This window comes from Megascapheus bottae, chromosome 19 (genome assembly GCF_031878675.1).
Source record: "Megascapheus bottae isolate mThoBot1 chromosome 19, mThoBot2.hap1, whole genome shotgun sequence".
In the NCBI taxonomy this organism is placed as follows: Eukaryota; Metazoa; Chordata; class Mammalia; order Rodentia; family Geomyidae; genus Megascapheus; species Megascapheus bottae.
The window spans coordinates 5,119,540-5,142,949 of record NC_143527.1 but is presented as its reverse complement, the minus strand read 5'-3'; the positions used below and the strand labels follow the sequence as shown (position 1 = coordinate 5,142,949).

The following is a 23,410-nucleotide window of genomic DNA, read 5'->3' as shown; positions in this document are numbered from 1 at the left end:
TAATATTTTAGAACAAGACAGATTAAATGATAAAAGTCCTGACAATGACTGAGATTGGAAGTCACAATGAAATTCATGTCATTTACTTATCAATGAGCACTTACAAGGAAATGCCACAGAATCAAGTCAGAATATTACAGGTGTGAGCTGCAACTTTCCTACCGAAGTTGTTGTTTGGTGTGCCTTAACTGTCCCAAGTCCTGAGGGGATTCATTATGTTCAAACATCATTTTGCTCAGAATAATCCCCTCAATTGCTTTCTCTCCCCACTCCCCACACACAAAATACTGTTTATTAGTTCCTAAAATCGATATAGCATGAGACTAAGAAAAATTTGCAAGCAGTAATGATGTGATTTTCAGTTTCTAGAAATGTTTTATTAAATATTAAATAGGATTTTAACAGAGTAAATTGCACAGAATGCTGCTGCTTTCCCCATCAGCTTGTCAGCCGTGGCCCAGGACGGGCCCAGTGGGCATCGTCCACCTGGAGTCAGCAGCCGTATTTCTCCCAGAAGAGGGCGGCAACCAATCTGCAGAGTAGGAGCCTTATGCAGGTAGCAGGCGGCAGGCGCGCACAGAGTGGTCTGAGGTCCAGTTCTCCTCTTGGTAGCCTCATGGCTTAGGAAGAGCTCAGCAGCTGCACCAGGTTTTCAAGACATTTCAAATAGTAGGCATTTAGTGGATTTTCTTCTGAGTCTGAAAAAGCTGAGACAGAAAACTAGGAGTGAGCAACGTCACATAATTAAACAGTATGACACTTCAGTGTGGAATCTCTTACACAAATGAGTAAGGCTTGTATATAAACTTCTGCTTAAGTCAATGTATTAAAAGTGATAAAAAATTTTCCTATTTTAAAGATCAAGAAGTCATGATTTACATTTATTTCTTTACTAACAGTTTTTCTAAAAATTTTTTAGAGACACATTCATAATGGGCATCATTATGTTCAAACGAATGCAATTACTTCATGCACCACCATCCTAAAGCAAAAACTTTGGAACTTAATAATTCATAGTCACAACTAGAGACAAACTGAAACTGCTCCACCTCTAAAAATCAATAGTCAGACAGACTATTAAGCCAGATTAGCAACTAGTAGATCTATGGCAGTTCAGGAAAGACACAGTTCAACTGTCATGTAATAAGGAATGTTCAATTTTCAGTGATCAGTGCCCACTGAAAACTGGTGTCACTTAAAAATGAGTAATGTGGACAGAAATCCTCTCGGATCATGCAGACAGTGGGGAATGTGCTTATAGGGGCACATGCTCTTAGGAGACTACGAGACTATTCCCTGGTGTTACATCCTTAAGCAGAAGCTCAAGGTCAATTCTAATTGGGCCCGGCTCTTATCTCACTATGAACACACTCTTAGCATGTTGGAAGTCACTGGAAATTTAGTCAAAAAACAGTAACCTGGAGAAAGAACAGATACATTTTAAGAAATTATTATGTCTCAAATGTTTTATTTTAAAATGAGGTACCAGAACATTTTATTATCTAAAAAATGTTACAAAGAAATGAGTGAACCAAATATTGGCAAATTTTATTGAACTGATAAAGAAAGAAGATTCCTAAAGCTCAATTAACAGTATAAAAAGGAAAAAAATACCTGTCATTTTAACCTGCCTAAATATTTCAATAAGCAGAGGATGTGTTTTTAAGTAGTTCCTATGTTCAATTCTAATTCCTTACATAAGAAAACTTACTTCTTTTCGCTAAGGAGTATGCTTCATCCACTCTTCTTTTTATAGATGGATTTTTCAAGGTTGTTTTTGCCTACAAGACAATAAAGGATAATCCAGGAGAGTTAGTCTCCAGTTCTGCCCAGTTCTAACTAGTTCCGTCCAGCGCTAACAGCAGCACTGAACGGCCACTAGAAAATATCCCCCGGTAAGGAGAGCTTTTCATTCTAGAAGGTACTACTGTGCCCGTCCCTTGGTACTTTCTCAGGTCTCCTGCCACCCTTCTCAAAAGTAATACAATTCTTTTACCACTGCCCAGGCTCTTCACCTTCTCTTATTCCTTGTCCCAATTTGCCATTCTAAACTAGTAAGCCTTAGTGAACTTGGTATTCTTCAAATATTAGATTTCAGATAAAATATTCCAAATATTACAATTTGGCCAATAAATATTTACTGAGTGATGACCAAGTACCAAATCCTATGGGACACTGGGTGAGTGGTGACAATGTGTCCCAGCCAGTGGGATGACCAGCACACAAACATGACGCTATCCCAGGAAGCTGTCTGTCCTAACACTGTCATCTGCTTGCTTGCTTGTTTACGTGCTTGCATGCTTGCTCGCATGCTTGCTCACAGCTATATCCTGACTGGGATTTCTCTTCAGAGAAATGTTGCCAATAAAAGAGAAGACCAAGGCCACAGAAGAGACTGAACAGGAGTGGCCGCTGAGCTGCATTCTCCCTGGGCAGGCCCGAGCTGCCTCTCACATGAACTGAGCTCATTTCAACTCAGTGATCACGCAGAGGAGAGGAAGACCATGTAACTGGACAGAACTCTGCTAGTCAGCCTATGTTAAGACGCACATTCCCTTAACACATTTCTAGGAAAAATAAAATTTGTACAAAATGGCAAATTAAACTGACAAGGAAACTCAAAACAGACAATACAGGTACTCTGCTGAACTGTGACATTCTGATGGAATGACAAAATGAAAAGGATTTCAGTTACTAGAGAAGGAATTAGGTGATTGATCAATGAGAACACAGGTCTCTGAGGCCAGGTTTAATCTGTCCTGCCCTGGTATAGCAATGACTTTTTTTTTTTGGTTGGCTGTGGGGCTTATACTCTGGACCTGGGCGCTGTCCCTGACCTCTTCAATTCTGGGCTTGGGTGCTGTGCCTGAGCGCTTCAGCTCAAGGCTAGCATTCTACCACTTAAGCCACAGTGACATTTCTGGTAGTTAATTGGAGATAAGAGTCTCATAGACTTTCATGCCCAGGCTGGCTATGAACCATGATCGTGAGATCTCAGGCTCCTGAGTAGCTTGGATTACAGGTGGGAGGGGGGCTGCATACTTTAAGGGTATGGAAGAATTCATTGTGGTAACCCCATAGGAACCATGTTTTAAAAAACTGACCTTCTGGTAATTGTAAGTCAGAGCCCAAAGTGCAGCTGCTCCAATCCTCTGAACATTTTGATTATCACTCTCTAGACAGGCCGCAAGCATAGTAATGACTTTTTCTAAAAATAAACACATTTAACAAAAATTCAGTTCCAGACATTACATTGCTTTTTTCTATGGACTAGTCAGACATCTGCTTTCCCCATTAAAACATATATGAAGTTGGAATCAACAAACTGGCAAAAACAATCTTTTATGACTGTGTTGTGCAGAAGGACCACTCATTTTCACGACAGATGAAGAACAACCAGAGATCAAGACTACCTACATTCCTGGACTAAGTTCAGAAGGCACATTTAAGTGACGATCAACAATATCTCAGAAGGAAGTACTTAATAGCTTATAATTCATTTATTTTGTTCAGTGCTTGGTACAACTCACTGGTAACATTACTGAACCTAGGATTTTCTATATTGCTAGGTTTCTGATTAATTCAATGTCTTTCATAGCTATTGGACTTTTGGACTTCCTGTTTCTAAGTTATTTTTTATCAAGGGAAATTTTTCTTTAGTTTTCTGCAGATTCTCCATACTAGGTAAGGAGTGCATGATTTATTTTTATCTGCTTAAAATGATCTGAGCTTCTTGAAGTTGCCTAGTAATGTCTTAGAACAGTTTTAAAATTTGTGTGTATAGATAGATAGATAGATAGATAGATAGATAGATAGATAGATAGATAGATATGCCAGTCCTGGGCTTGAGCTCAGGGCCTGAGCACTGTCCTTGGACTTTCTCAAGGCTAGAGCTCTACCACTTGAGCCTTAATACCACTTCCGGCTTTTTCTATGTATGTGATACCGAGGAATCGAACCCAGGTCTTCGTGCATGCTAGACAAGCACTCTACCACTCGGCCAAACTCCCGGCCCTTGTAGCCATTATTTCTTAAATAGCATTTCTCTCCTTTCTTTCTCCTCTCCTAGGAATTTATTAGACAGACTGTCTCAATGAATTTGCCATGTCACAGAATTTTATTTAATTTTATGTATTTTTCCATGTCATGAGTTTTATTATAACATAGTTATTTCTTTCTAATCATTTTAGCTCTGCTATTTTTTTGTGTGGGGGGATTATGGGGCTTGAGCTTGGCCTGGGCACTGTCCCTGAGCTCCTCAAGCTCAAGGCTACCATCCTACCCCTGGGCCTGGGTATTGCCCTTGAGCTCTTGAGCTCAAGGCTACCCTTGAGGAACAACCCTATTTCCGTTTTCTAGAGGTTAGAGACAAGAGTCTCAAGTCCTTTTGTGCCCGGGCTGGCTTTGAACCTTGATCCTCAGATCTCAGCCTTCTGAGTAGCTAGTATTACAGGTGTGAGCCACCATGCCCGGCTAGCTCTGCTATGTTCTAACTATGATCTATTTGCTAATCTAAATTATTTTTTGTATCATATCTAACTTAAGCCCAATATTATTGAAGATAAATTTTTAAATTTTGGCTATTAAAGTTTTAAGACAATGCTGCCACTATAACTTCCAACAAGGCAGAAGTATTTATAATAGCCAGCTCTACTTAGTCTGATAATCAGTAGCTATATGTAACTAGTATGACTGAAAAATTGCATATTTAATTAATTGAAATAGTTACATGCAACTAAGCTATCAGGTACTCCATAATGTTCAATGATTTTTTTTTCTTATTTCAGATCTGCCAGTTTGTTTCCTAGCTCCTGAAAATATTTCCAGGCTGGTCACTACCTTACCTAAATATGGTATGATTAAAGTCATTTAATCATACCTAGGAAGTTCAGAGAGAGAAAGTGGTAATGTCTTCCTCTCCTCCATCAGACAGGAATTCTGTTTCCGCAGGGATTCAGGGGCACTATCTATCAAGCCAAGTTCATGGCCAACTCAGACTACGTATCCCTGGGGAGGAGAGCCAGGAGAGGCAGTCTGCAGTGCTGCTCCTTGCTCTCCTTTCTCTTTAGTCATTCACATGACTCTGCTTCACCCTTTTCCTATGGGAGCAGTTCATCGGTGTCTTAGCTTTCTTCAGGATTACAGCAATAGTGCCGTCATGGTCCTGTCCCCTGGCCTCTCCTCCACACTCATAACAGAAGCTCAGCAAATTTCCTTGGGGCAACAGAACATCCTACATCCTTCTTATGTATTTCAACAGAGGCTTTCAATCAAAATTATATTACCTTTCATTACCTTTTTAAATTGCTATTCTCAAGGTGATGGACACAGGGGTTAGTAACCTAAGCCACGTAAATAGTACATTTCTTCTGGGACCAATGTCACTCCTTTCCTCGCTCGCTCCTAGTTTTCCCCTCCCATCCTGGCTATCCACAGGTTGTATAGTTCATTTTTACCACAGTGTCTAGTGAGTATCATGACTGTATTTGTTTACCTTTTGTCTCTTTCTCGTTAGCTTCTTAGCTGCTTATTTTTTTACCATAGTTTGTCCAGTCTTCTGACTGACTGGATTATCAAAAGCAAGGAGTGCTGTGGCTCAACGCTCATCAGTAAGGGCTAGCTCCAGGGCACACTCCATTCCTAACCTTCTACACCAGATGTTTCACTGTTTTCCACCAGACAGGCAACCTCCTCCCCTCCTGAAATTTCAAGCTGGCTCACTTTGCCAGGGCTTCCTGACTTGATCCCCATGTGGAAGAGAAAGCCAAAGCCTGGGACACAGTGTAGCAGCTCTGGAGGGCCTACACGACTGCTATGTCTCATCCAACCCATGCCTAGAAAGCCACTGAGTCCAATTCTCCGGGCACTGGGGAAGCTCCTTCCTACCATGATCTGCTTCAAGCTCATGGCAGAGAAAAACATTCCTGATTACAAGGAGAGGGTCCAAAGAAATCTAGAGGGATCTAGAAGTGGAAATTGCAGGTTTCTCCTGTGGTTTCCCAGAAGTGCTTTCCTCTCCCAACTCTTTCTACAGTAGGACCACAGTAAGTGGTCTCCAAAGAAAATGTGTATTCTGAGAAGGATGAATAGGTAACAAGAGATGCTATGAGGAGCTGCCATGTATTAGAGCCAGCAACAGATGTGTCACATGCCATCTAATTGCCCCGAGGTAGGCTTACTATTATCCTCATTTTACAAATGTAAGGCTGGAAGCAGACACAGAGAAGAGCATGGGAAGGAAACCTCTGAGGTACATCCCCAGGTGGTGAAAGCAGAGAAGCAAGAAAGAAAAACCACAAGTTGACTGAGATAAGCTGAAAGCCAGCTCCACTTGAAAGCAGCTATTACCAGAAAAATAGAATCATTACTATCCACACAGTAGAAAGAACTTGAGCAGAGCTTAAGTAAAAGCATATGAATGTTCAAAAAGTGAATCATGAATCTGATGACGTAGGAGAGATGTGCCAGGCACTGAATGACAGTTTACAGTTTCTTGACAAAGCATGGAGACGCAGTCACTAGACCAGAGGGTCCCGGGCATGGAGGTCTTGGGCCTAGAGGGTTAGGGAGAGCCCATCACCATAATACAATGTCTCTAACAAAACTTCCCATGTGAATCAGTCAAAGTCACCACATTTCATTCTCTTTTTCTCATTTGCTTCTGTTTTTCTCCTGAGTCCTTACCAGTCATCATCTCCATCTGCCCTCCACCTGGGAGATAACGTCTCTATAAGGCTAATACGGTTGTTTGGTTGGGGTCTGCACTCTCTCACCACCACGACTCACACTTTCATTGAAACTTATGGGGGCCCTAACAGGCACAATTCTACATGTTCCCAATAAAAAGAGCTCCTGGGCTAGTGTATGTGCTCACAGAAACATCCATCCACATCCATCACACAGGACAGCGGAAACGGGTCATGGCATGGAGAGAAATGATCCAGGGAAAGTAGATGAAAGGATAAGAGGCAAGGACAGCAAGCATGATGAAGAGGTATAGCTCCTCTACAAAGTGCACCTACACAGTAGCATTGGTTGAAAACAAGGGAGAGAAGCAGGGAAAACTCTCAAGAGCAAGGGGTGAGGGTGGAACATGAGCTTAGAGAGCACCCCTGCCCCTCACCACTCCTCCCATATCTAATTCTCCCATGGCATGGACAAGTATTCAAGAAGGACAGAATTTGTTAACCTCAAGAGACCCCAGCAAGCCATGGAAGGCTAAAGCTATGCCTGAGTCCTCCCCACAGGGACAAACATGGAAGTGTTTACTAAACAGAGAATAGTCTACAAATAATCACAGGTATAAAGTGTGTGTGTGTGCGCGCGCACGCGCGTGAAGGCTTACCATTCGCCAGGATCTTGGGTTTATTTGCAGGACTGAAGCAAATGTTATGAGAAATAAGAAGGGGCAGGTAAGCGCTGCTCTTGTGCTTGTACTTGCTCATCTCTGTGAGTAGATCTAAACAGCCATCCAGCCTCAAAATCATTTGTTGCCCATCTTCTCCAAATGATAGATTCAGGAGTAACTTCAGCCAGAGAATGGCCAGATTACTGAGCTGTTTATTTCCTCCTTTTGGCAATGGTAGAGATAGAAAGTTCTGTAAGAAGTTACTCTGTGGGCAAACAGAAACAATGTCATTTTCTTACTCCCTTGGTGACCAATTAGCTAGTATTTTGATATCCTTTTCCCAACTTTAATACAGTCTTTCCATATTTTCTAAATATCTCATCTACATTATTTCCAAGTATAAAAAGATATGGAGAACAAAACAGGCCTCCAGTTTTAATCCTTGATCATTTTTTTCCTGGTGATGGATTGACTAAATAGAGTTTGTTCAATTATTTAGGACTGATAATACAGTTTAGAGATTGTTTCAAGCCCCTTGAGTTTTCTCTTTTGGTCTATCTTCTGGCAGTTTTTCACTCATTAAAAGATGTCCTATGGGGCAGAAAAAAAGCAACAACTCAAGTCAGTCTTCCATACTGATTACTAATCTATGTGGTAGTGAAGATACATAGTATCATTCCGATGAGTGTTTTCTTTTCCTAGTTATTTATTTAAATTTATGAACAGGAACTGGATGTGAGGCTCAAATGACAGACTGACAGCCATGAACAAAGTAAAGCGAGAGAAAGGCCCTGGTTCAAGCCTTGTTAATGATCCTAAACATAAAATATATAACTTGCTTATCACTACAGATAATCATGTCTCATGGCTACATATCATTCTATTAAACTTATAGATGAGAACCCTGTATTACTAGAAGGTAAGAGTTACCTAAACATTCAAGTAAAGCCCTTCTACCAAGTCTCATCAAACTCTTATTACATGGAAAATAATAAATTATTGTCCAAAATAATCTATATGTAAACAAAATATTAGTATTCCTATTTAGGAGGAGCCAGCAAGCTCACACTACTATGTTCAGACTTTCAGTGGAGATAGGGTCTTGAACATTTTTGCCTTCCAGATCTCAGCTTCCTTGTAGCAGGCATGCCCCACTAGACTTAGTTATGGATTGAGATAGGGTCTCCAGTCTGGCTTCAAGCCACAATCTTTCTGTACTCTGCCTCTCAACAGTTAATATTACAGGCATGTACTACTATAACCCAGACTCTTCAATTTTTAAGGGAGTACGAGATTGTTCCCAGTTGGGGTTCAGTTCATACACACGTAAATAAAGATTCCCACTGCATATGTGCATTAGAATTTATTTAACTTATTCCTTCCATTTAAGCTAATGCCAGTGATGAGAAGTCCAGTTTTGGATGTACTGGAGGAAGCACACAGAACTGAAAAAATGTTCTACTTTGTCATGAAGAAGTAAAAGTCAATCTGGGGGAAAAGGACTCTGATTTCATAAAGCATTTTGTCAATGTAAATTGAACTGAAATTGTTACTGCTCAAGTGGTCCACTTAAACATTAGATATATTACTTTCATGACCTCCAATAAATGTAAGGCAGCTGTCTTTCTGACATCATTTTTGAGACAGATAAAGCACAATCCAAAAGTTAAGATGAATTAAAGGGAAATGGTCTGATCGCAGTCTAGCCTGTCATTTTTCATCTATCCTCTACAAACCTCTTAATCCTTTTACTGTGTCTTAAAATAAAATGTCTTAATATATTAAATTAATCCTCAAAACTGCATTCTGAAGTTTTCGTTGGGTCCTGTTTTGCTGAGTATCTCCTTTACCAAATGCAGAGGGATTTAAGTACTTACCTTTTGGATCGCTCCCTTACAGTCATGAGACAAAGCCAGGTTTGAAAGGAATGTAAAAACCATCTGCTGGACATGTGTGCTCTCCAAAGGAACCTGGGAAGCCAACTTCAGGATACAGAGCATCAGGCTGCTGCTGGCTCCTCTGTGTGCGGCCTGAACATACTGCCCGTAACTTGACCAGCAAAGAGAGCTGCAACCTTCAAACACAACAGCCCATCACAAGGTTGTCTCAGTTCCATGGCTTAGCTTCTAAAAACCACTAAGTAAAGCACATCTGTCCATCAAAATGATGTGTGTTCTCATTCTAATAGCTTCACAGACCCCACTGAGGGCCAAATTCAACAGATCATTTGAAAGTTTATATTTTTAGGAGCAAAATAAATGTGGAAGTGTGTGTGTGTGTGTGTACAAAGAGAGAGAGAGAGAGAGAGAGAGAGAGAGAGAGAGAGAGAGAGAGAGAGAGAGAGAGAGAGAATAGTTCTTAAAAACAGCTAAATAGAAGGCTGTATGGAGGAATGGAGGGACCGAAGTTTAGAAGTGGGAATTAATTTGGCCTGCTGCCTTCATTTGATGAAAGACAACTCAAATACAATTTCCACAGGAGGCAGGGGAGGAAAAGAGCTGTGAATCCAGTGGGATGTGCAGTCACCCAGCTTCCAGGCAGCCAGAGCTCTCAGTGGTGGCTCCTGGCTTCTCAATATACAGTGTTGTTTTGAATACACTCAGCTGTGAGGACAATGGGAACAGGGGTGCTGGGTTAACAGTCATAGGATTCAATGCTCACTTGTGGCAGTAGGAAATGTGAGGAGATGGGTGGGTTTGAATAGATGGGGTAAAGGGAGCATGATGATGATACACTGTACACATAAATGGAAATGTTACATGAAACCCCTTATACAACTACTAGAAGAGAATGACGTAAGAGGAAAAAGAGCCCAGCGTTTTCTCGATAAATTAATAACCACAGGAAATTTACTGAAGGAGAAAAATAATCATATGAAAATTGAGAATATGTTTTAGTGTTAAGATAATATGATCATACAGTAACATAAAACTCAGAGAGAATCAACTTGTGAGAGTTCACACTGGAGACCAGTTTATAAATAATCACAGGAAAACAAAGATTCACCAAAATTACCACATACAAGATGAACAAATTGTAAAAATGACCATCTTTCCTATGTTTACAGCTTTTTGCAAATACCAATGTTTCCATGACCAACTACACCAATCTGACATTAAAAGATGAAGTTCTGGGCCATGAGTGTGGCCTAGTGGTAGAGTGCTTGCCTAGCATGCACGAAGACCCGGGTTCGATTCCTCAGTACCACATACATAGAAAAAAGCCAGAAATGGTGCTGTGGCTCAAGTGGTAGAGCTCTAGCCTTGAGAAAGCCCAAGGACAGTGCCCAGGCCTTGAGTTCAAGGCCCAGGACTGGCAAAAAAAAAAAAAAAAAAAAAAAAGAGATGAAGTTCCGTTTAGAAATAAAATGAGACATTAGGGGTAACCTAATAACTTCTATTTAAAGTAACAAGGTATATTTTCAAAAGATTTGTATTAACGAATATATTTTATTAATATTTAGCAACTGATTCTTTATCTTTCCTTACTTCGTTAATCCCTACAAAGTAGAGGATAGCTGGGCACTCACTGGTGGCTCACATCTGTTACCCTAGCTACTCAGAAGGCTCAGACCTGAGGACCAAGGTTCAAAGCCAGCCCTAGCGGACAAAACCCATCAATTCTTATCTACATATAGAGAGCAAAATAATAATAATAATCTGAAACTGATGGTTTAGTTCAAATAGCAGAGTGCCAGCCATAAGCAAAAAAGCCCAGTGAGGGATGTGGGGAGTTTGCTCAATAGAAGAGTGCTTGCTTAGCAAGTACAAGGCCCTGAATTCAATCCTCTACACTGCAAAATTTAAAAAAGAGGGGGAGACGTGGGGACACGTGGGGACCCGTGCCGCCCTCGCCATGCAGCGCTCGCACTGGGGAGGACAGGCCCCGGAAACCCCAAAGCTTGTCACTTGGCAGCCCTGCCTGCTGTCCCGCTCCAGGCCTCGCTCCTCTCACGGCAGGTTTTGGCTCCCACCAAGGCCATCACTCAGTTTCAGCTATTTAAAGTTTGTACCTGCTTAGAAACAGTGTTCTCATTCCTAAAAGAGATTAATATGCAGGTCTGGCAGAGGAGTAAAATTAAGTGGAGACCAAATAACTTTGCCAACTTCAGTCAGAAAGCAGACAGACGTGGAGGAGTGGACTTCCTGGGATGAAGGAGGCAATGGCAACCTGGCCTCACAACAAAATACTTTGGAACAACTGGAACCTGACTATTTTAAGGACATGACACCAACTATAAGGAAAACTTAGAAAATTGTTATTAAGAAGAGAGAACCATTAAATTTTGGCATCCCAGATGGTAGCACAGGTTTCTCCAGTAGACTAGCAGCTACACAAGATATGCCTTTTATCCATCAGTCGTCTGAAGAGACTTAGACGCTTGGCAAGAAAATACTAGTACTTGAGGAGAGGAGGAAGATGCAGCCTGACAAGCAGAAGAAGTTCTGAGGCAGCAGAAAATAGCAGACAGAGAAAAGAGAGCAACAGAACAACAAGGGAAGAAAATGGGGCACAGAGGCTAATGGAGAAGGAACAGAACAAAATTGATGTGAAACTTTCATAACAAATACTCTTCAGATGTCATAGTGCCAGTAGGAGAAGTCTGAGCTCCACAACCCATGAAACATTCGTATGGATTTAAGAGTATTTATGGAATCCAAATACACTGCTTGATTTTAATGCATTCATCAGGCCATCCAGGAGACCGAGATTCTGCCAACGTACTTGGAACTCTTAGTGACTGAGACTCAAAAGGACAGAAAAGATGTATGCAACTATTTTCTTCAACATTTTCCAGACATACGACAGTTGTTTCCTGTAGAAAAATTATTACAAATGGAATATTCCAGTACCTCTCAAGCTAGTGTTTCTAGCTAAATAAATGGGTATAAATAATTTTATGGTGAAAAAGAACTCTGCTATCTATTGTTTTCCTTCGATGTGTATACTTATAAAATAAATAATTCTAATATTTAAAAAAAAAAGTTCTTAGATAAATAACAAAATAAAAAGCCTAGTGAGAATTCCAGGTCCTGAGTTCTGGGTCCTGAGTCCCAGTACTGATATTAAAAAAAAAAAAAGAAAGAAAGGAAGGAAGGGAGGAAGGAAGGAAAGAAAGTGAAGGGTAAGTCAGGTAAAGATAAATGCAAGACTGCTTCTATATTTCAAATAGAAGCTGGTCATGCGCTAAGGCAGGCTAGATTGCAGACACACAGAGGAGATAACCCAAGCAGAAGAGACAAAAGAGTTAACAGCAGCAGAAGGCAGGGACAAATCAGATATACAATGACAGTTCAAGATTCAAGATTATGAAGGTCTGTTTACATCTGTTCATGCTGGCTGAAGACAAGACAGTAGGCTGGCAAAGCCGAGACAGCCTCAGCTTGCATCCACGCATGGTGGTGACCAGATGTGCCAGTAACTGTCCTGAGCTCTAGCCGCTCCCTGTACATCCTTCACTACTCAAGGACCAGGCTATGGAAGCTGCCCTCAACCATCCCTTCTCCGCCTGTTATCCAGGACAATCAGATCATCTACTTTCCAGCTATAATCCAACTCCTTGTTCTGGTCTCAGAGACCCCACATGATCTGCACTCCTGTTGTTTGAACCTCTCAATGCATGCAAAACTCAATGCATAACCCCATAACAGGTTCTTGGTAAATGTCCATTCAGCCAGTGAACATATGAACTCATCTATTATAAGAACAATTACATTTTGGGCTCACTTTCTTCATGGTGATCTCTTCTTCTAGAATCTAGGAAAGTTTTAATTTTACCCTAACTTTTATTTGATAATTTTCTCGGTTTTCCTTTAAATCCAGGTTACCACTGCCATATAACCAGGCCCCTGTGTTCCCTGAACTGTCCAATATCTGCTCTGTGTCAATAAATATGGGATCAAAAAATCTGTCACCTCTTACAATACCTATAAGAAACTTTGCTGTGTTTAGCATACTTGCAAATATGGCTTTTCAGTGTTCCTTAACAACATTATATGAAACTAGCATTTCAGTGATTATTGAAAGTCAATATGGATTTGACTTACCACTGGGAAAATTCGCAGTATAGACACAAAGGAGCTGCAGGGCAATTTGCATCAATGAATCGTCCATCAAAAGCCAAGGCCAGAGAGAGTGCAAGACAGGGACAAGGTGAGCACCAAGCGCTGCTTCCTGTCATGGAAAGGACATAGGACAAGCATCACTCTGACCATTCAAATATAACATTGCATTCAAATCTGCACTATAAAGTTGGTTTTATATTTGTTTTGGTCAGCACAAGGGATCATCTGGATCTTGCCCCTGGCAACCCGCACTCCATGCCTGCACAGTCTCAGGCAGCCTGTCAGGAACACATAGCATAGACCATGCAAATAATTTTTCGAGACTTAATTAAGTGTAAGGACTAATCAACTGTGCACCTTTAAAAGTCAAAGAATTTCCCTTTTGTATTTGTCCTATGTTGCCTAATACAAAAATTCAACTGCTTACTATCAACAGTGCTACCAGAATATCAAGGAAAAACTCCACTTACTTTGCACTCTTCATTCTGATACAGACAGTTTCTTAGAAGCTGCATGGTAGTGCTGAGCTCTTTAGTAAAGCTGTCCTCCTGTTTAATTAAACACACAGAAGTTGACAGATGTGAACACAGAGGCCTAGTCCAGTTTCATCTACGGGAATGCCCTCCCCTTTGGGTCATAATAAATGTGCTATGCTCTGCTCATGCCTGACCAGGGTATGTCTGAAGGGACTGAATGATCTCTGGAAGACAACTGTATCTATAGACACATATCTATCACCAAAATAAACACATAAATAAATGCATAAATAAAACCTATTTCTGATCTATCAAGCATGGTGGAACTCATATATAATTGCCTTCACGTTTCATTTCAGCCTAGTGAGGCAGCTACTGGTTTTCAATCATACCAGGTAATGGCTGATTTTCTTGATGATGAAGTTTAGGGCTTTTGGCTAGAGAGGAAAAAAGGAAGAGGCACAAAAGAAACCGACAAGCATGAATTAATCTAGTATACCAATTATTAAATAAAGGGTTGGCTTGTTTTCTTACTAAATTTGCCTACAGTGTTTTTACACTGGCCTTATCCACACTCAAATCTGTACATTTATATACTCACACATATATGTATTCACTTTCTAAATTCACTACTAAATAACTATGTTATTTTGTGTTTATGTAAACTTGAAGTTAAAAAAGCTGTCCAGCAATTTAGTACTAGTTCATCAGTCTTGGAAGGAGATAAACAGATTAAGAATATGTGTACCTAGGCCAGTAATGTGGCCTCGTGGTAGAGTGCTTGCCTAGCATGCATAAAGCCCTCATTATCACATACACAGAAAAAGCCTGAAGTGGTGCTGTGGGCTCAAGTGATAAAACACTAAACTTGGGAAAGTTCAAGGACAGTGCCCAGGCCTTGAGTTCATGCCCTAGGACAGGCCAAAAAAAAAAAGCATACACGTACGCAAATCTCCCTGGCAAGTTCATGCCTTATCAATTGTCAGTTTTGTGACTGTGTTGTTACAAGTGGTTTTTAATGAGAAAATATGAAATATGTGAATAGTGTCTGATATAACACACAATTACAGTTGTTACAGATTTCATTTACTAGAGTTTGAGCTTATTGTTGTATAAACTCTTATCTGACATCCTATCATGGGTATGTAGACATTACCAAATGTATACAGTAGCAAAAATATATAACACATAAATTTCATCTGAATATCTTCAAAGTGAGAATTAATATTTAAAACAAAAGAGCCAACAACATAAAAATCTCAGTTTATTTGAATAGACCTTTTTTCTACCTTAGACATAATTTCAACCTTGTGCTAATTACAGGCCTGACGGACTGGAGACCTGGCAACTGTATGCATGCATTCCTTTGCCCAGAACTTCACACTATGGAATTACCTTTTTTTTCAGTACAGCTTTCCCAGGCCTCAGAGAATCTAGACTCAGTTGAGCATTAATGTGCTTCATCTGTTCCATGCAACTGTCTATGAGATCAGCTAAAAGGCAAAATCTGCAATAGTCAAAGGGTTTCTCACTTCCAAGTAAGTTAAAACCACATATAATACAAGTCTGAAAATCATTTACATTTCTGAAAAAAATTCACTTTAATATTATCAGTGAAAAATAACAAATGAGAAAAAATAAAAATTAAAATATTGAAGCCTACTTATTTTTAGCTCTTAATAAGATATTCCCAACAACTTCTAGTTTCAGACTTGTACAATGTGTTTTTGAGCAAATTGTAATCGAGCTTAATGGACTTTATATTGCTCTTATTCTCTTACATGTCCAGACGAAGAATTACAACATTTTACAGGAAAAATTACATGAAAATACAGGATTATCTTTACTATCAAAGTGACAGCTTTGTGCGTATATGTTCAGATGTGCAAAATGTTTGTGATACTAACATTGAATCACAAAACTGATAATGTGACTCCTTTATCTTCTTTAATATTGAACTATAGACTATCTAGAGGAAGAATCATTACATGGTAAATAAAAATTAACAACATATGTAATCTTTTAATTTCCTCTAATCATTTATTTGTGTTTTGTGGTGCTAGGTATCAAAGTCAGGGTCTTGTGCATAATAAGCAAGAGGCCTTCAATTGAGCTGTGTCTGCAACTTGCTACCTTTATAAATGAATGTTTACTGCATTTTTTTTCCCCAGTCCTGGGCCTTGAGCTCAGGGCCTGAGCACTGTCCTTGGATTTTCTCAAAGCTAGAACTCTACCACTTGAGCCACAGTACCACTTCTGGCATTTTTCTATACATGTGGTACTGAGGAATTGAACCTGGGTCTTCGGGTATGCTAGGCAAGCACTCTACCACTAAGCCAAACTCCCGGCCCCGATTATTTAAGTGAAACTGAGATGATAAATCTATACATTTTGAACAAATGAATGTTACAATAAACAAGACCGAAATATGAACTGCAGCATGCCACCGAAACAGCTGGCATGCCATGTAGATCAGATCACCTTTCAAGGCCTGCCTCTGAGCTCTTCTGCTGGCAGCCAGGAGTGAAAGCAGGGCATTTGTGGCAGGTCTTTTCAGAGGATCTTTGGAGGCTTTTCCTTCATAGAACTGCAAAGAACACAGAGGAAATTGCCTTGAAGAAAAATTAAATCTGGAGTTCAAGTCTTGTGAATAAAAGACGAGTTCTGCCTAAAATGTATTGCTAGGTTTCACTTTCATGCAAAATCTACTGGAATTTGATAAACCATTAATGCCAGAATGGTCTGTGTAGTAAGACTGCATACAAACCACTATAGAAAGCAGTATGGTGGTTCCTTAAAAGAATAAACATAGAGCAACCCTATGACCCAGCAATTCCACTACTTGGCATTTACCCAATCATCCAGAAACAAGGACATACTAAATCCACTAGCACAACGATGTTGATTGCAGCACTATTTACCATAGCAAAGATATGGAACCAACCCAAATGCCCCTCAGTTGATGAGTGGATCAACAAGATGTGGTATTTATACACAATGGAATTCTATGCTGCTGTCAGAAAGAATGACATCGCCCCATTTGTTAGGAAATGGAAAGACTTAGAAAAAATCATATTAAGTGAAATAAGCCAGACTCAAAGGAACATAGGCTCAATGGTTTCCCTCATTTGTCATAATCAGTAGAAACCTTGGGCTCTCCTAGCAGAGATTTACAATAGAACAAAACCTAGATACACAAGGCCATCTAGTATGACACTAAATGAAAGGACCTCCAGGATATAGAAACAAAAGCCATTTAAAGAGTGATTGTTGTCCTTAATGTACTGTTATCTCTCATCTCTTTTGCTGTCCCTTGGTTATCTCATATTGTTACGGTATTTCACCTTGTTATCTGATATACTGGATGTATGTGTATTTGGTTATTTGAAACAGGTTAGTGAAGGGGGGCAAACAAGATGAAGGGGGGGAGGGAAATGGGGACCAAGACATGAGAAAGGGTATCAATGTTTGTGAACCTTCTATCTGGTGAATATAATGTAACCCTTCTATTAATTACAATAAAAATATATGGAAAAAATTATAATTTTAATTTTTTATCATGAAATCCTAAATCTCAACACATGTCTAAATCAATAAATGTCATTATTCAATTGTCAAAAAAAATGTCTAATCTGGGCATATATGGGTGCTATCCCCAGGTTCAAGCCCCAGAACTGGCAGACTCAAATAAATGTTTAATACGCACAAAAGTAGAAAAACAAAATAAAAATTCAAGCTGAAGACTAAACACTAAGAGAGACCATCATCAAATATATAGTGTGATTCTCATTCCTGGTATCAACTAGAACCCAGTTCAAATTCAGATTTGCCCCTTTGTCTCCACAAGGCCCCCCTGTAGTTGTTTGATTTAAGGCCCAAGAAGCTTAAAGAAGCCCTGGTATCCTTTCTGCCACTCTAGCTCCCAAATGGATGGTGACTAAGCTTTGTGAACATGCTACAAAACACTGGCATTCTTGCTTCCTCATGAGGATGCTAGCTCCTCTTCTCTTATTCCCTGTTTACTGGACCTTTTACCTGGGAATCCTTGACTAGATCAAGGTTCAATTTCTGGAGCTGAGATCTCATGAATAATTTTTATTACAATTTCAAAGGGTTCATAAATTCCACCTTAAGACCAAAAGTCCTCTATTTGCTTGTTATAAAATATATATGTATATAACATGTATTGTATATAAAAATAAATTCATAATTTTTCACTGCCTCAGTAATTTTTTAAATTAGCCAGTTTGTATTATGATTATAATTATACAATATTACATTAAATACAGTATAACATAGTTGCACTGATGCCTGTGCGTGGAGATGTGACCTTGAAGTAGCTTGCACAGTGGGGTCTTGCAGCCTTCAATGTCTCCTGAGGCTGACACCTCCAACTATATAGGTCTCCTCATCAGTCAGTGGCGTAGACCCAGGGATGCTGGATAAAGATTATACTAAGTGTAACTGAAGATGAGGGGGAAAAAATAAAAGGCAGGAAATTATTATAGGATGGTGACTGTATGCAGAGCATGATTGTATTTACTTATGAATTATATGTATTCTTATGAATCTTATTATTTTTCTATAAAAGTAATCTTTAGCCTTAACAGAAAAATTGCTATATTGTATTGAACCTGCATGTGTTAATAATATGAAAAAGATCAAAGTGCTCGCACTGAAATGTACCCATCAGCTACACATGTACTAATAGGGGAGAATTAGGTGAGACTCCCAATGGAACCATTTTGTGATGTCTTTTATCCCATCTTGAGGTTCCATTAAGATGGCATGAATGGATTCTACACACATGATGAAAGAGTAAGACACGGAAAGCTGCTGGGTGAAAGGCAAACACATGAGCTGAAAACCCTGAATTCCACATGGTTCATGAGGCGCAACCCATCCCTGTACCACCCCAGTCTACATACTGAACTGCCAAAGGCTGAGGGAGCTCAGACAAAGCATGGAAGGAAGTGAGGGTAAAGGGGCAAGGAACAGTTGAAGAGTCCCAGATTCTCCGCTGACAACCAATACCTGTGCTGTCACACCCTCCTATACCCCAGTTCTTCAACTCCTGCAGGTCTAGTCTCCAGAGCACATGAATTCGATGCATTTCATGCATACGGAGGGCTCTGCCCAAGTCAGGAAGATTAAGTGAAAATGTACAAACTAAGTTCTAAGGCCTCCTGCTTTTCAGACCTACTTTGCCACATATCCCTTGTCAGTTGGCATTCACTTTCAGGCAAGTGGCCAGAGACTTTTCTCTAGGGAATCCAACAAGATCCCGAAGGCTATCCCCCAAACAATCCCTACACACCTTGCACAGCAATAGCTGATAAGCACCTCTCATAGACTCAGACCTCGCAGACCTCTGCGAGGTCTCCCAGTCTTAAATAGAGCAGGTAACCAAGATGATCAGATATGTCTACAAAATCTCTTAACCCGAAAAGAGAGACCAAATAGAGAATAGGAAAGCAAAGCAAAGAGAGATTATGCATGAAGGAGCTAAGTTCCTAAGAGTTTCAATACACACACTGCACAAAGCAGAGGGAAAGTCAATGAATGAACCTTGACAAGATGAGTTATAGATGGAAAGTACCTACTAGAGAACCCAGCACAGTGGATACACCAGCCCCACACCTACACACTTTATTAGAAAATTAAAGGATGCTAGAGAGGAAGGACTCTAAATCCTTCTGAGGAGAGACAAATAGGAATGATACTGGCTTCCTGGTTTTCCACAGTATCATAGGGGGTTAAATGGAACAGACAAATTATGTCTAAATTCTTACTAGCCAAACTATAAATCAGAATTTCTACAGATAGGTACCAGGAGCTAATGCCTGTAATCATAGCTACTCAGAAGGCTGAGGTCTGAGCATCATGGTTCAAAGCCAGCCAAAGCAGGAAAAAAAATCCATGAAACTTATGCCCAATTAGCCATCAGAAAACCAGAGGTGGAGCTATGGCTCAAAGTGGTACAGCACTAGCCTTGAATGAAAAAGCTCAGGTAGAATAAAGACTTTCTGACAACCAGATACTAAGGAACACATCTATGTACCTTTTTCTTGACAGCTACCATACAGTCTCTATACCAAATGGAGCTCATTGGCCAAGGATGAAGAACACAGGGGCAGTACAGAGAGGATGACACAGAGCAGAGAGATAAAAAGTGTCTTTAGGAACTAAGTGAGTGGAGAGCCCAGGACAGCACCAGGCTGTCCTCAGAAGGGAAATGGGAGGCATTGCTTCTAGGTAGTGAAAGTTTTGATGATTCTGAACATATTACAGAGACACTTGTAGAGATAATCAAAATCTCAGAAATTAAGAGAAAAGCAACCATTAGCTCCACGCAAACAAAACCTGCAGGAAAAGCACCTGGCTGGAATGTATGTAGTGTTTTCACAGGTTTTAACACCGTGCAAGCTGTCTATTCTTTACTTGTTGAGACAAACAGGAAACCAGTTAGGAGGTACACAGGGCATGGGAAGATAGTTTAAGTCTCATTTTCATTGCAGATAGGTAATGTCTAAAACTGAGTGGTAGGCTAAAAGAATGTAAGCATATTATTTAGACACTGAAGAGAAATAAAATAGAAAATATCAGACAAAGGAATTGGTTTAAATTTTGCTTTTAAATTAACTATTACATGTATTAAATGATTTAAAGGTTTCCTCATCAAGGGTTTTTTTTGTTTTTTATTTGCTTTCTAAAAGATACTTAACATAAAATAGCACGTACCACTGTTTGTTGAGATATGGTCTCCCCAACTTTTTGCCTAAGCTAGCCTCAAATACATTCTCAATCTCTATCTGCCATGCAGCTGGCTTTACAGTTATATTCTACCGTGCTCAGCCCATAACATTCTTTTTTTTTAACCATTTTATTGTTAGGATTATAATATTCTTTAAAAATGAAAAATCCAGGGCTGGGATTTAGTGGTAGCATGCTCCCCTAGCATACATGAAGCCCTGACTTTGATTCCCCAGAACCACATACACAGAATAAGCCAGAAGTGGCACTGTGGCTCAAGTGGCAGAGTGATAGCCTTGAGCAAAAAGTGTCCAAGGACAGTGTTCAGGCCCCGAGTCCAAGCTCTAGGACTGGAAAAAAAAATCCAAATCTAAGCACCGGAGGGATAAAGTGCCATTATTCTCAAAGGCAAAGAGATCACGGGGATACTCTTCAGGTTTTGCTTCTGACTACAAAAGGGTGAGTGAACAGGGAAGTAGTAGCCAGGGGGAACTGAGGCTTCTGCAGAATGAAGGGTTAAAGGAATATGCCGAGAACTCTTTCCTCTAGAAACCCAGGCTAAAATAAACTCGCTGGAGGAAGTGGTGCTGTGGCTCAAGTGGTAGAGTGCTAGCCTTGAGCTGAAGAGCTCAGGGACAGCGCCCAGGCCCATACTTCAAGCCCCACAACCAACCAAAAGGAAAAGACAAAACAACAACTGCTGAAGGCAAATGAGAAAATGCTGGAGAATCCCTATCTTATCAATGACAGAAAGGCAGCTGACCTCTGCGTGGGACAGGAGAATCCTGTTGACATGTAAACTTTCACACAAAGTGGCCTTCCTGGCTCTCTGCAGCCTTTCAACATGACCAATGTGATACTCAGGATGTACAAAGTTTGTCTGAAACATGTTCACGGCCACAACCCTCCCAGACCACAGAGTAATCTCCAAATTTTAAACACAAAGGGACAGTACCATCACTGCATGAAGAACCTTGTAAAATGCAGCCAGCTTTCTGAGAAGCTAATGTAAGCCCTCACACATAATAAATACTACGTTTTTACTTTCCAGTGAAGAGACAAATCATGGAACTATATGGTTATCAAACGGGAGAATTTTTGTAGGACTTAGCTTTCAAGTTAAAGCGTCACACTTTATGGGTTTGTTTTGCATAGCTACTGCTCTATAAGTTGAGTCATTTTCCCAGCATGTTGTTGTTGCTGTTTCTGGTTATTTTGGAGATGGATTTTTATGAGCTTTTTGTCTACAAGAGCTTTGAACCTGGAACCAACAGATCTCAGCTGTGGGAGTGGCTAGGATTAGAAACATAAGCTACCAACACCTAGCCAAAAGAAAGATTCTTATTTTTTTCTTTTTTGTTACCATTCCGCTTGCTTTTATTCTTTTTTTAAAAATTGTATTTCATTGTCAGGGTAATGTATAGAGAGGTTACAGTTATATTCATCAGGTAGTGGGTACATTACTTCTCAAACATTGATACCCCTTCTTATGTTTTTGTTCCCCTTTCCCTCTGCCACCCCCTCCCACTAATATTTCTAGGTTTCTAAAAATATATTTAGTCCTATTTTCAAGTTGCTAATGTACCCAGTTTTTTTTTCCCTCAAGTAGTCAAAACGAAAATTAAAATGATTGAAAAAGCACTAGCATCCCCAAGACTGAATTTGGGTCTTCACTGAAAGCACTAAATTAAAAGACCAAGAAATCACACACCTGAAGAATGACCTTGTTGAGTCTTTCTGCAGATTTCTGATGCTCGTGCATTCCATCCAACAGGGAGGCCACTGTTGGAGCAGGGCATGAACTTGCTCTGTCCTTCCCCTGCACCTGCCGTTTTCCTTCCTCCATCAAGAGGACAGACAGAAGCTGCAGGCTGGCAGCACACAGGATGGGGCACCTGACCCACAAGCCCACACAGTTGCAGAACATATCTAAAAAGGAAAGGGAGGTCAGAGGTAAATGGGAGAAACCATGCTTAAAATTAAAAGATGAAATGAATCAGACTGAGTAATGAAGTTCATGGCCTTCTTATATCCAAAGATGAAAAGCTATCAAAAGTTCAAGCATAATAAGAAAAACTGTACTAGACCGGAGTGTGGCCTAGTGGTTAAAGTGCTTGCCTAGCATGCACGAAGACCCGGGTTTGATTCCTTGGTACCACATATATAGAAAAAGCCAGAAGTGGTGTTGAGGCTGAAGTGGTAGAGCTCTAGCCTTGAGAAAGCCCAAGGACAGTGCTCAGGCCCTGAGCTCAAGCCCAGGACTGGCAAAAAAAAAAAAAAGAAAAACTGTACTGTTTAAAATTAAGTGTTAAGGAAGTAAACTGAAGTTAAAGGCCAGCCTAGGCTACAAAGCAACACCTTGTCTCAAATGACCCAGGGCTGTGAAGGCAGTACTATGTTATAGCACTTAGCACATGCACACCACCAGCACTGCAAAACAAAGAAAAAAGTATCAAAATAAAAATAAGAAAACATTCAGTGTGGAATGATGTAGAATGGTTTTATAGTGCATCATAAAGAACAGAAATGGTTATGGACTCATTTGTAAATTTGTAATACTGTAGATTAGAAAGAAAAAACAAGATAACAAAATCAAGAACACAACAGTCATTTCTAGTTTCTTATTGTAAGCACACATTAAGTTTAATCTAAATAACAGCTGGGGCCAGGCCCAGAAGGAGGTACATGTAATTACAGCTACTCTGAAGAGACAAAAACTTAAGGATCATGGTTTGAGGCTAGCATGGGGAAACCTTATCTGAAAAACA

At 40.1% G+C, this 23,410-nt stretch overlaps 1 protein-coding gene and 1 pseudogene across 1 annotated transcript in view; one reads left to right on the top strand and one right to left on the bottom strand.

Annotated features, from left to right (window-relative positions):
• Positions 1 to 292: 292 nt before the first annotated feature.
• Rttn (rotatin) overlaps positions 293 to 23,410 on the bottom strand; it is a 104,114-nt gene continuing 80,996 nt past the window's right edge. Inside the window, exons 40-49 of the mRNA XM_090352970.1 lie at positions 22,354 to 22,571; positions 16,371 to 16,476; positions 15,285 to 15,382; positions 13,884 to 13,961; positions 13,396 to 13,522; positions 9,226 to 9,422; positions 7,346 to 7,613; positions 3,105 to 3,208; positions 1,712 to 1,781; positions 293 to 707 (exon numbers count right to left, since the gene is read on the bottom strand). Of these exons, the coding sequence (XP_090209096.1) occupies positions 622 to 707; positions 1,712 to 1,781; positions 3,105 to 3,208; positions 7,346 to 7,613; positions 9,226 to 9,422; positions 13,396 to 13,522; positions 13,884 to 13,961; positions 15,285 to 15,382; positions 16,371 to 16,476; positions 22,354 to 22,571 (1,352 nt within the window). The 3' untranslated portion in view covers positions 293 to 621. The remainder of the gene's footprint in view (positions 708 to 1,711; positions 1,782 to 3,104; positions 3,209 to 7,345; positions 7,614 to 9,225; positions 9,423 to 13,395; positions 13,523 to 13,883; positions 13,962 to 15,284; positions 15,383 to 16,370; positions 16,477 to 22,353; positions 22,572 to 23,410) is intronic.
• Positions 10,139 to 11,912, top strand: LOC150049570 (receptor-binding cancer antigen expressed on SiSo cells pseudogene; annotated as a pseudogene).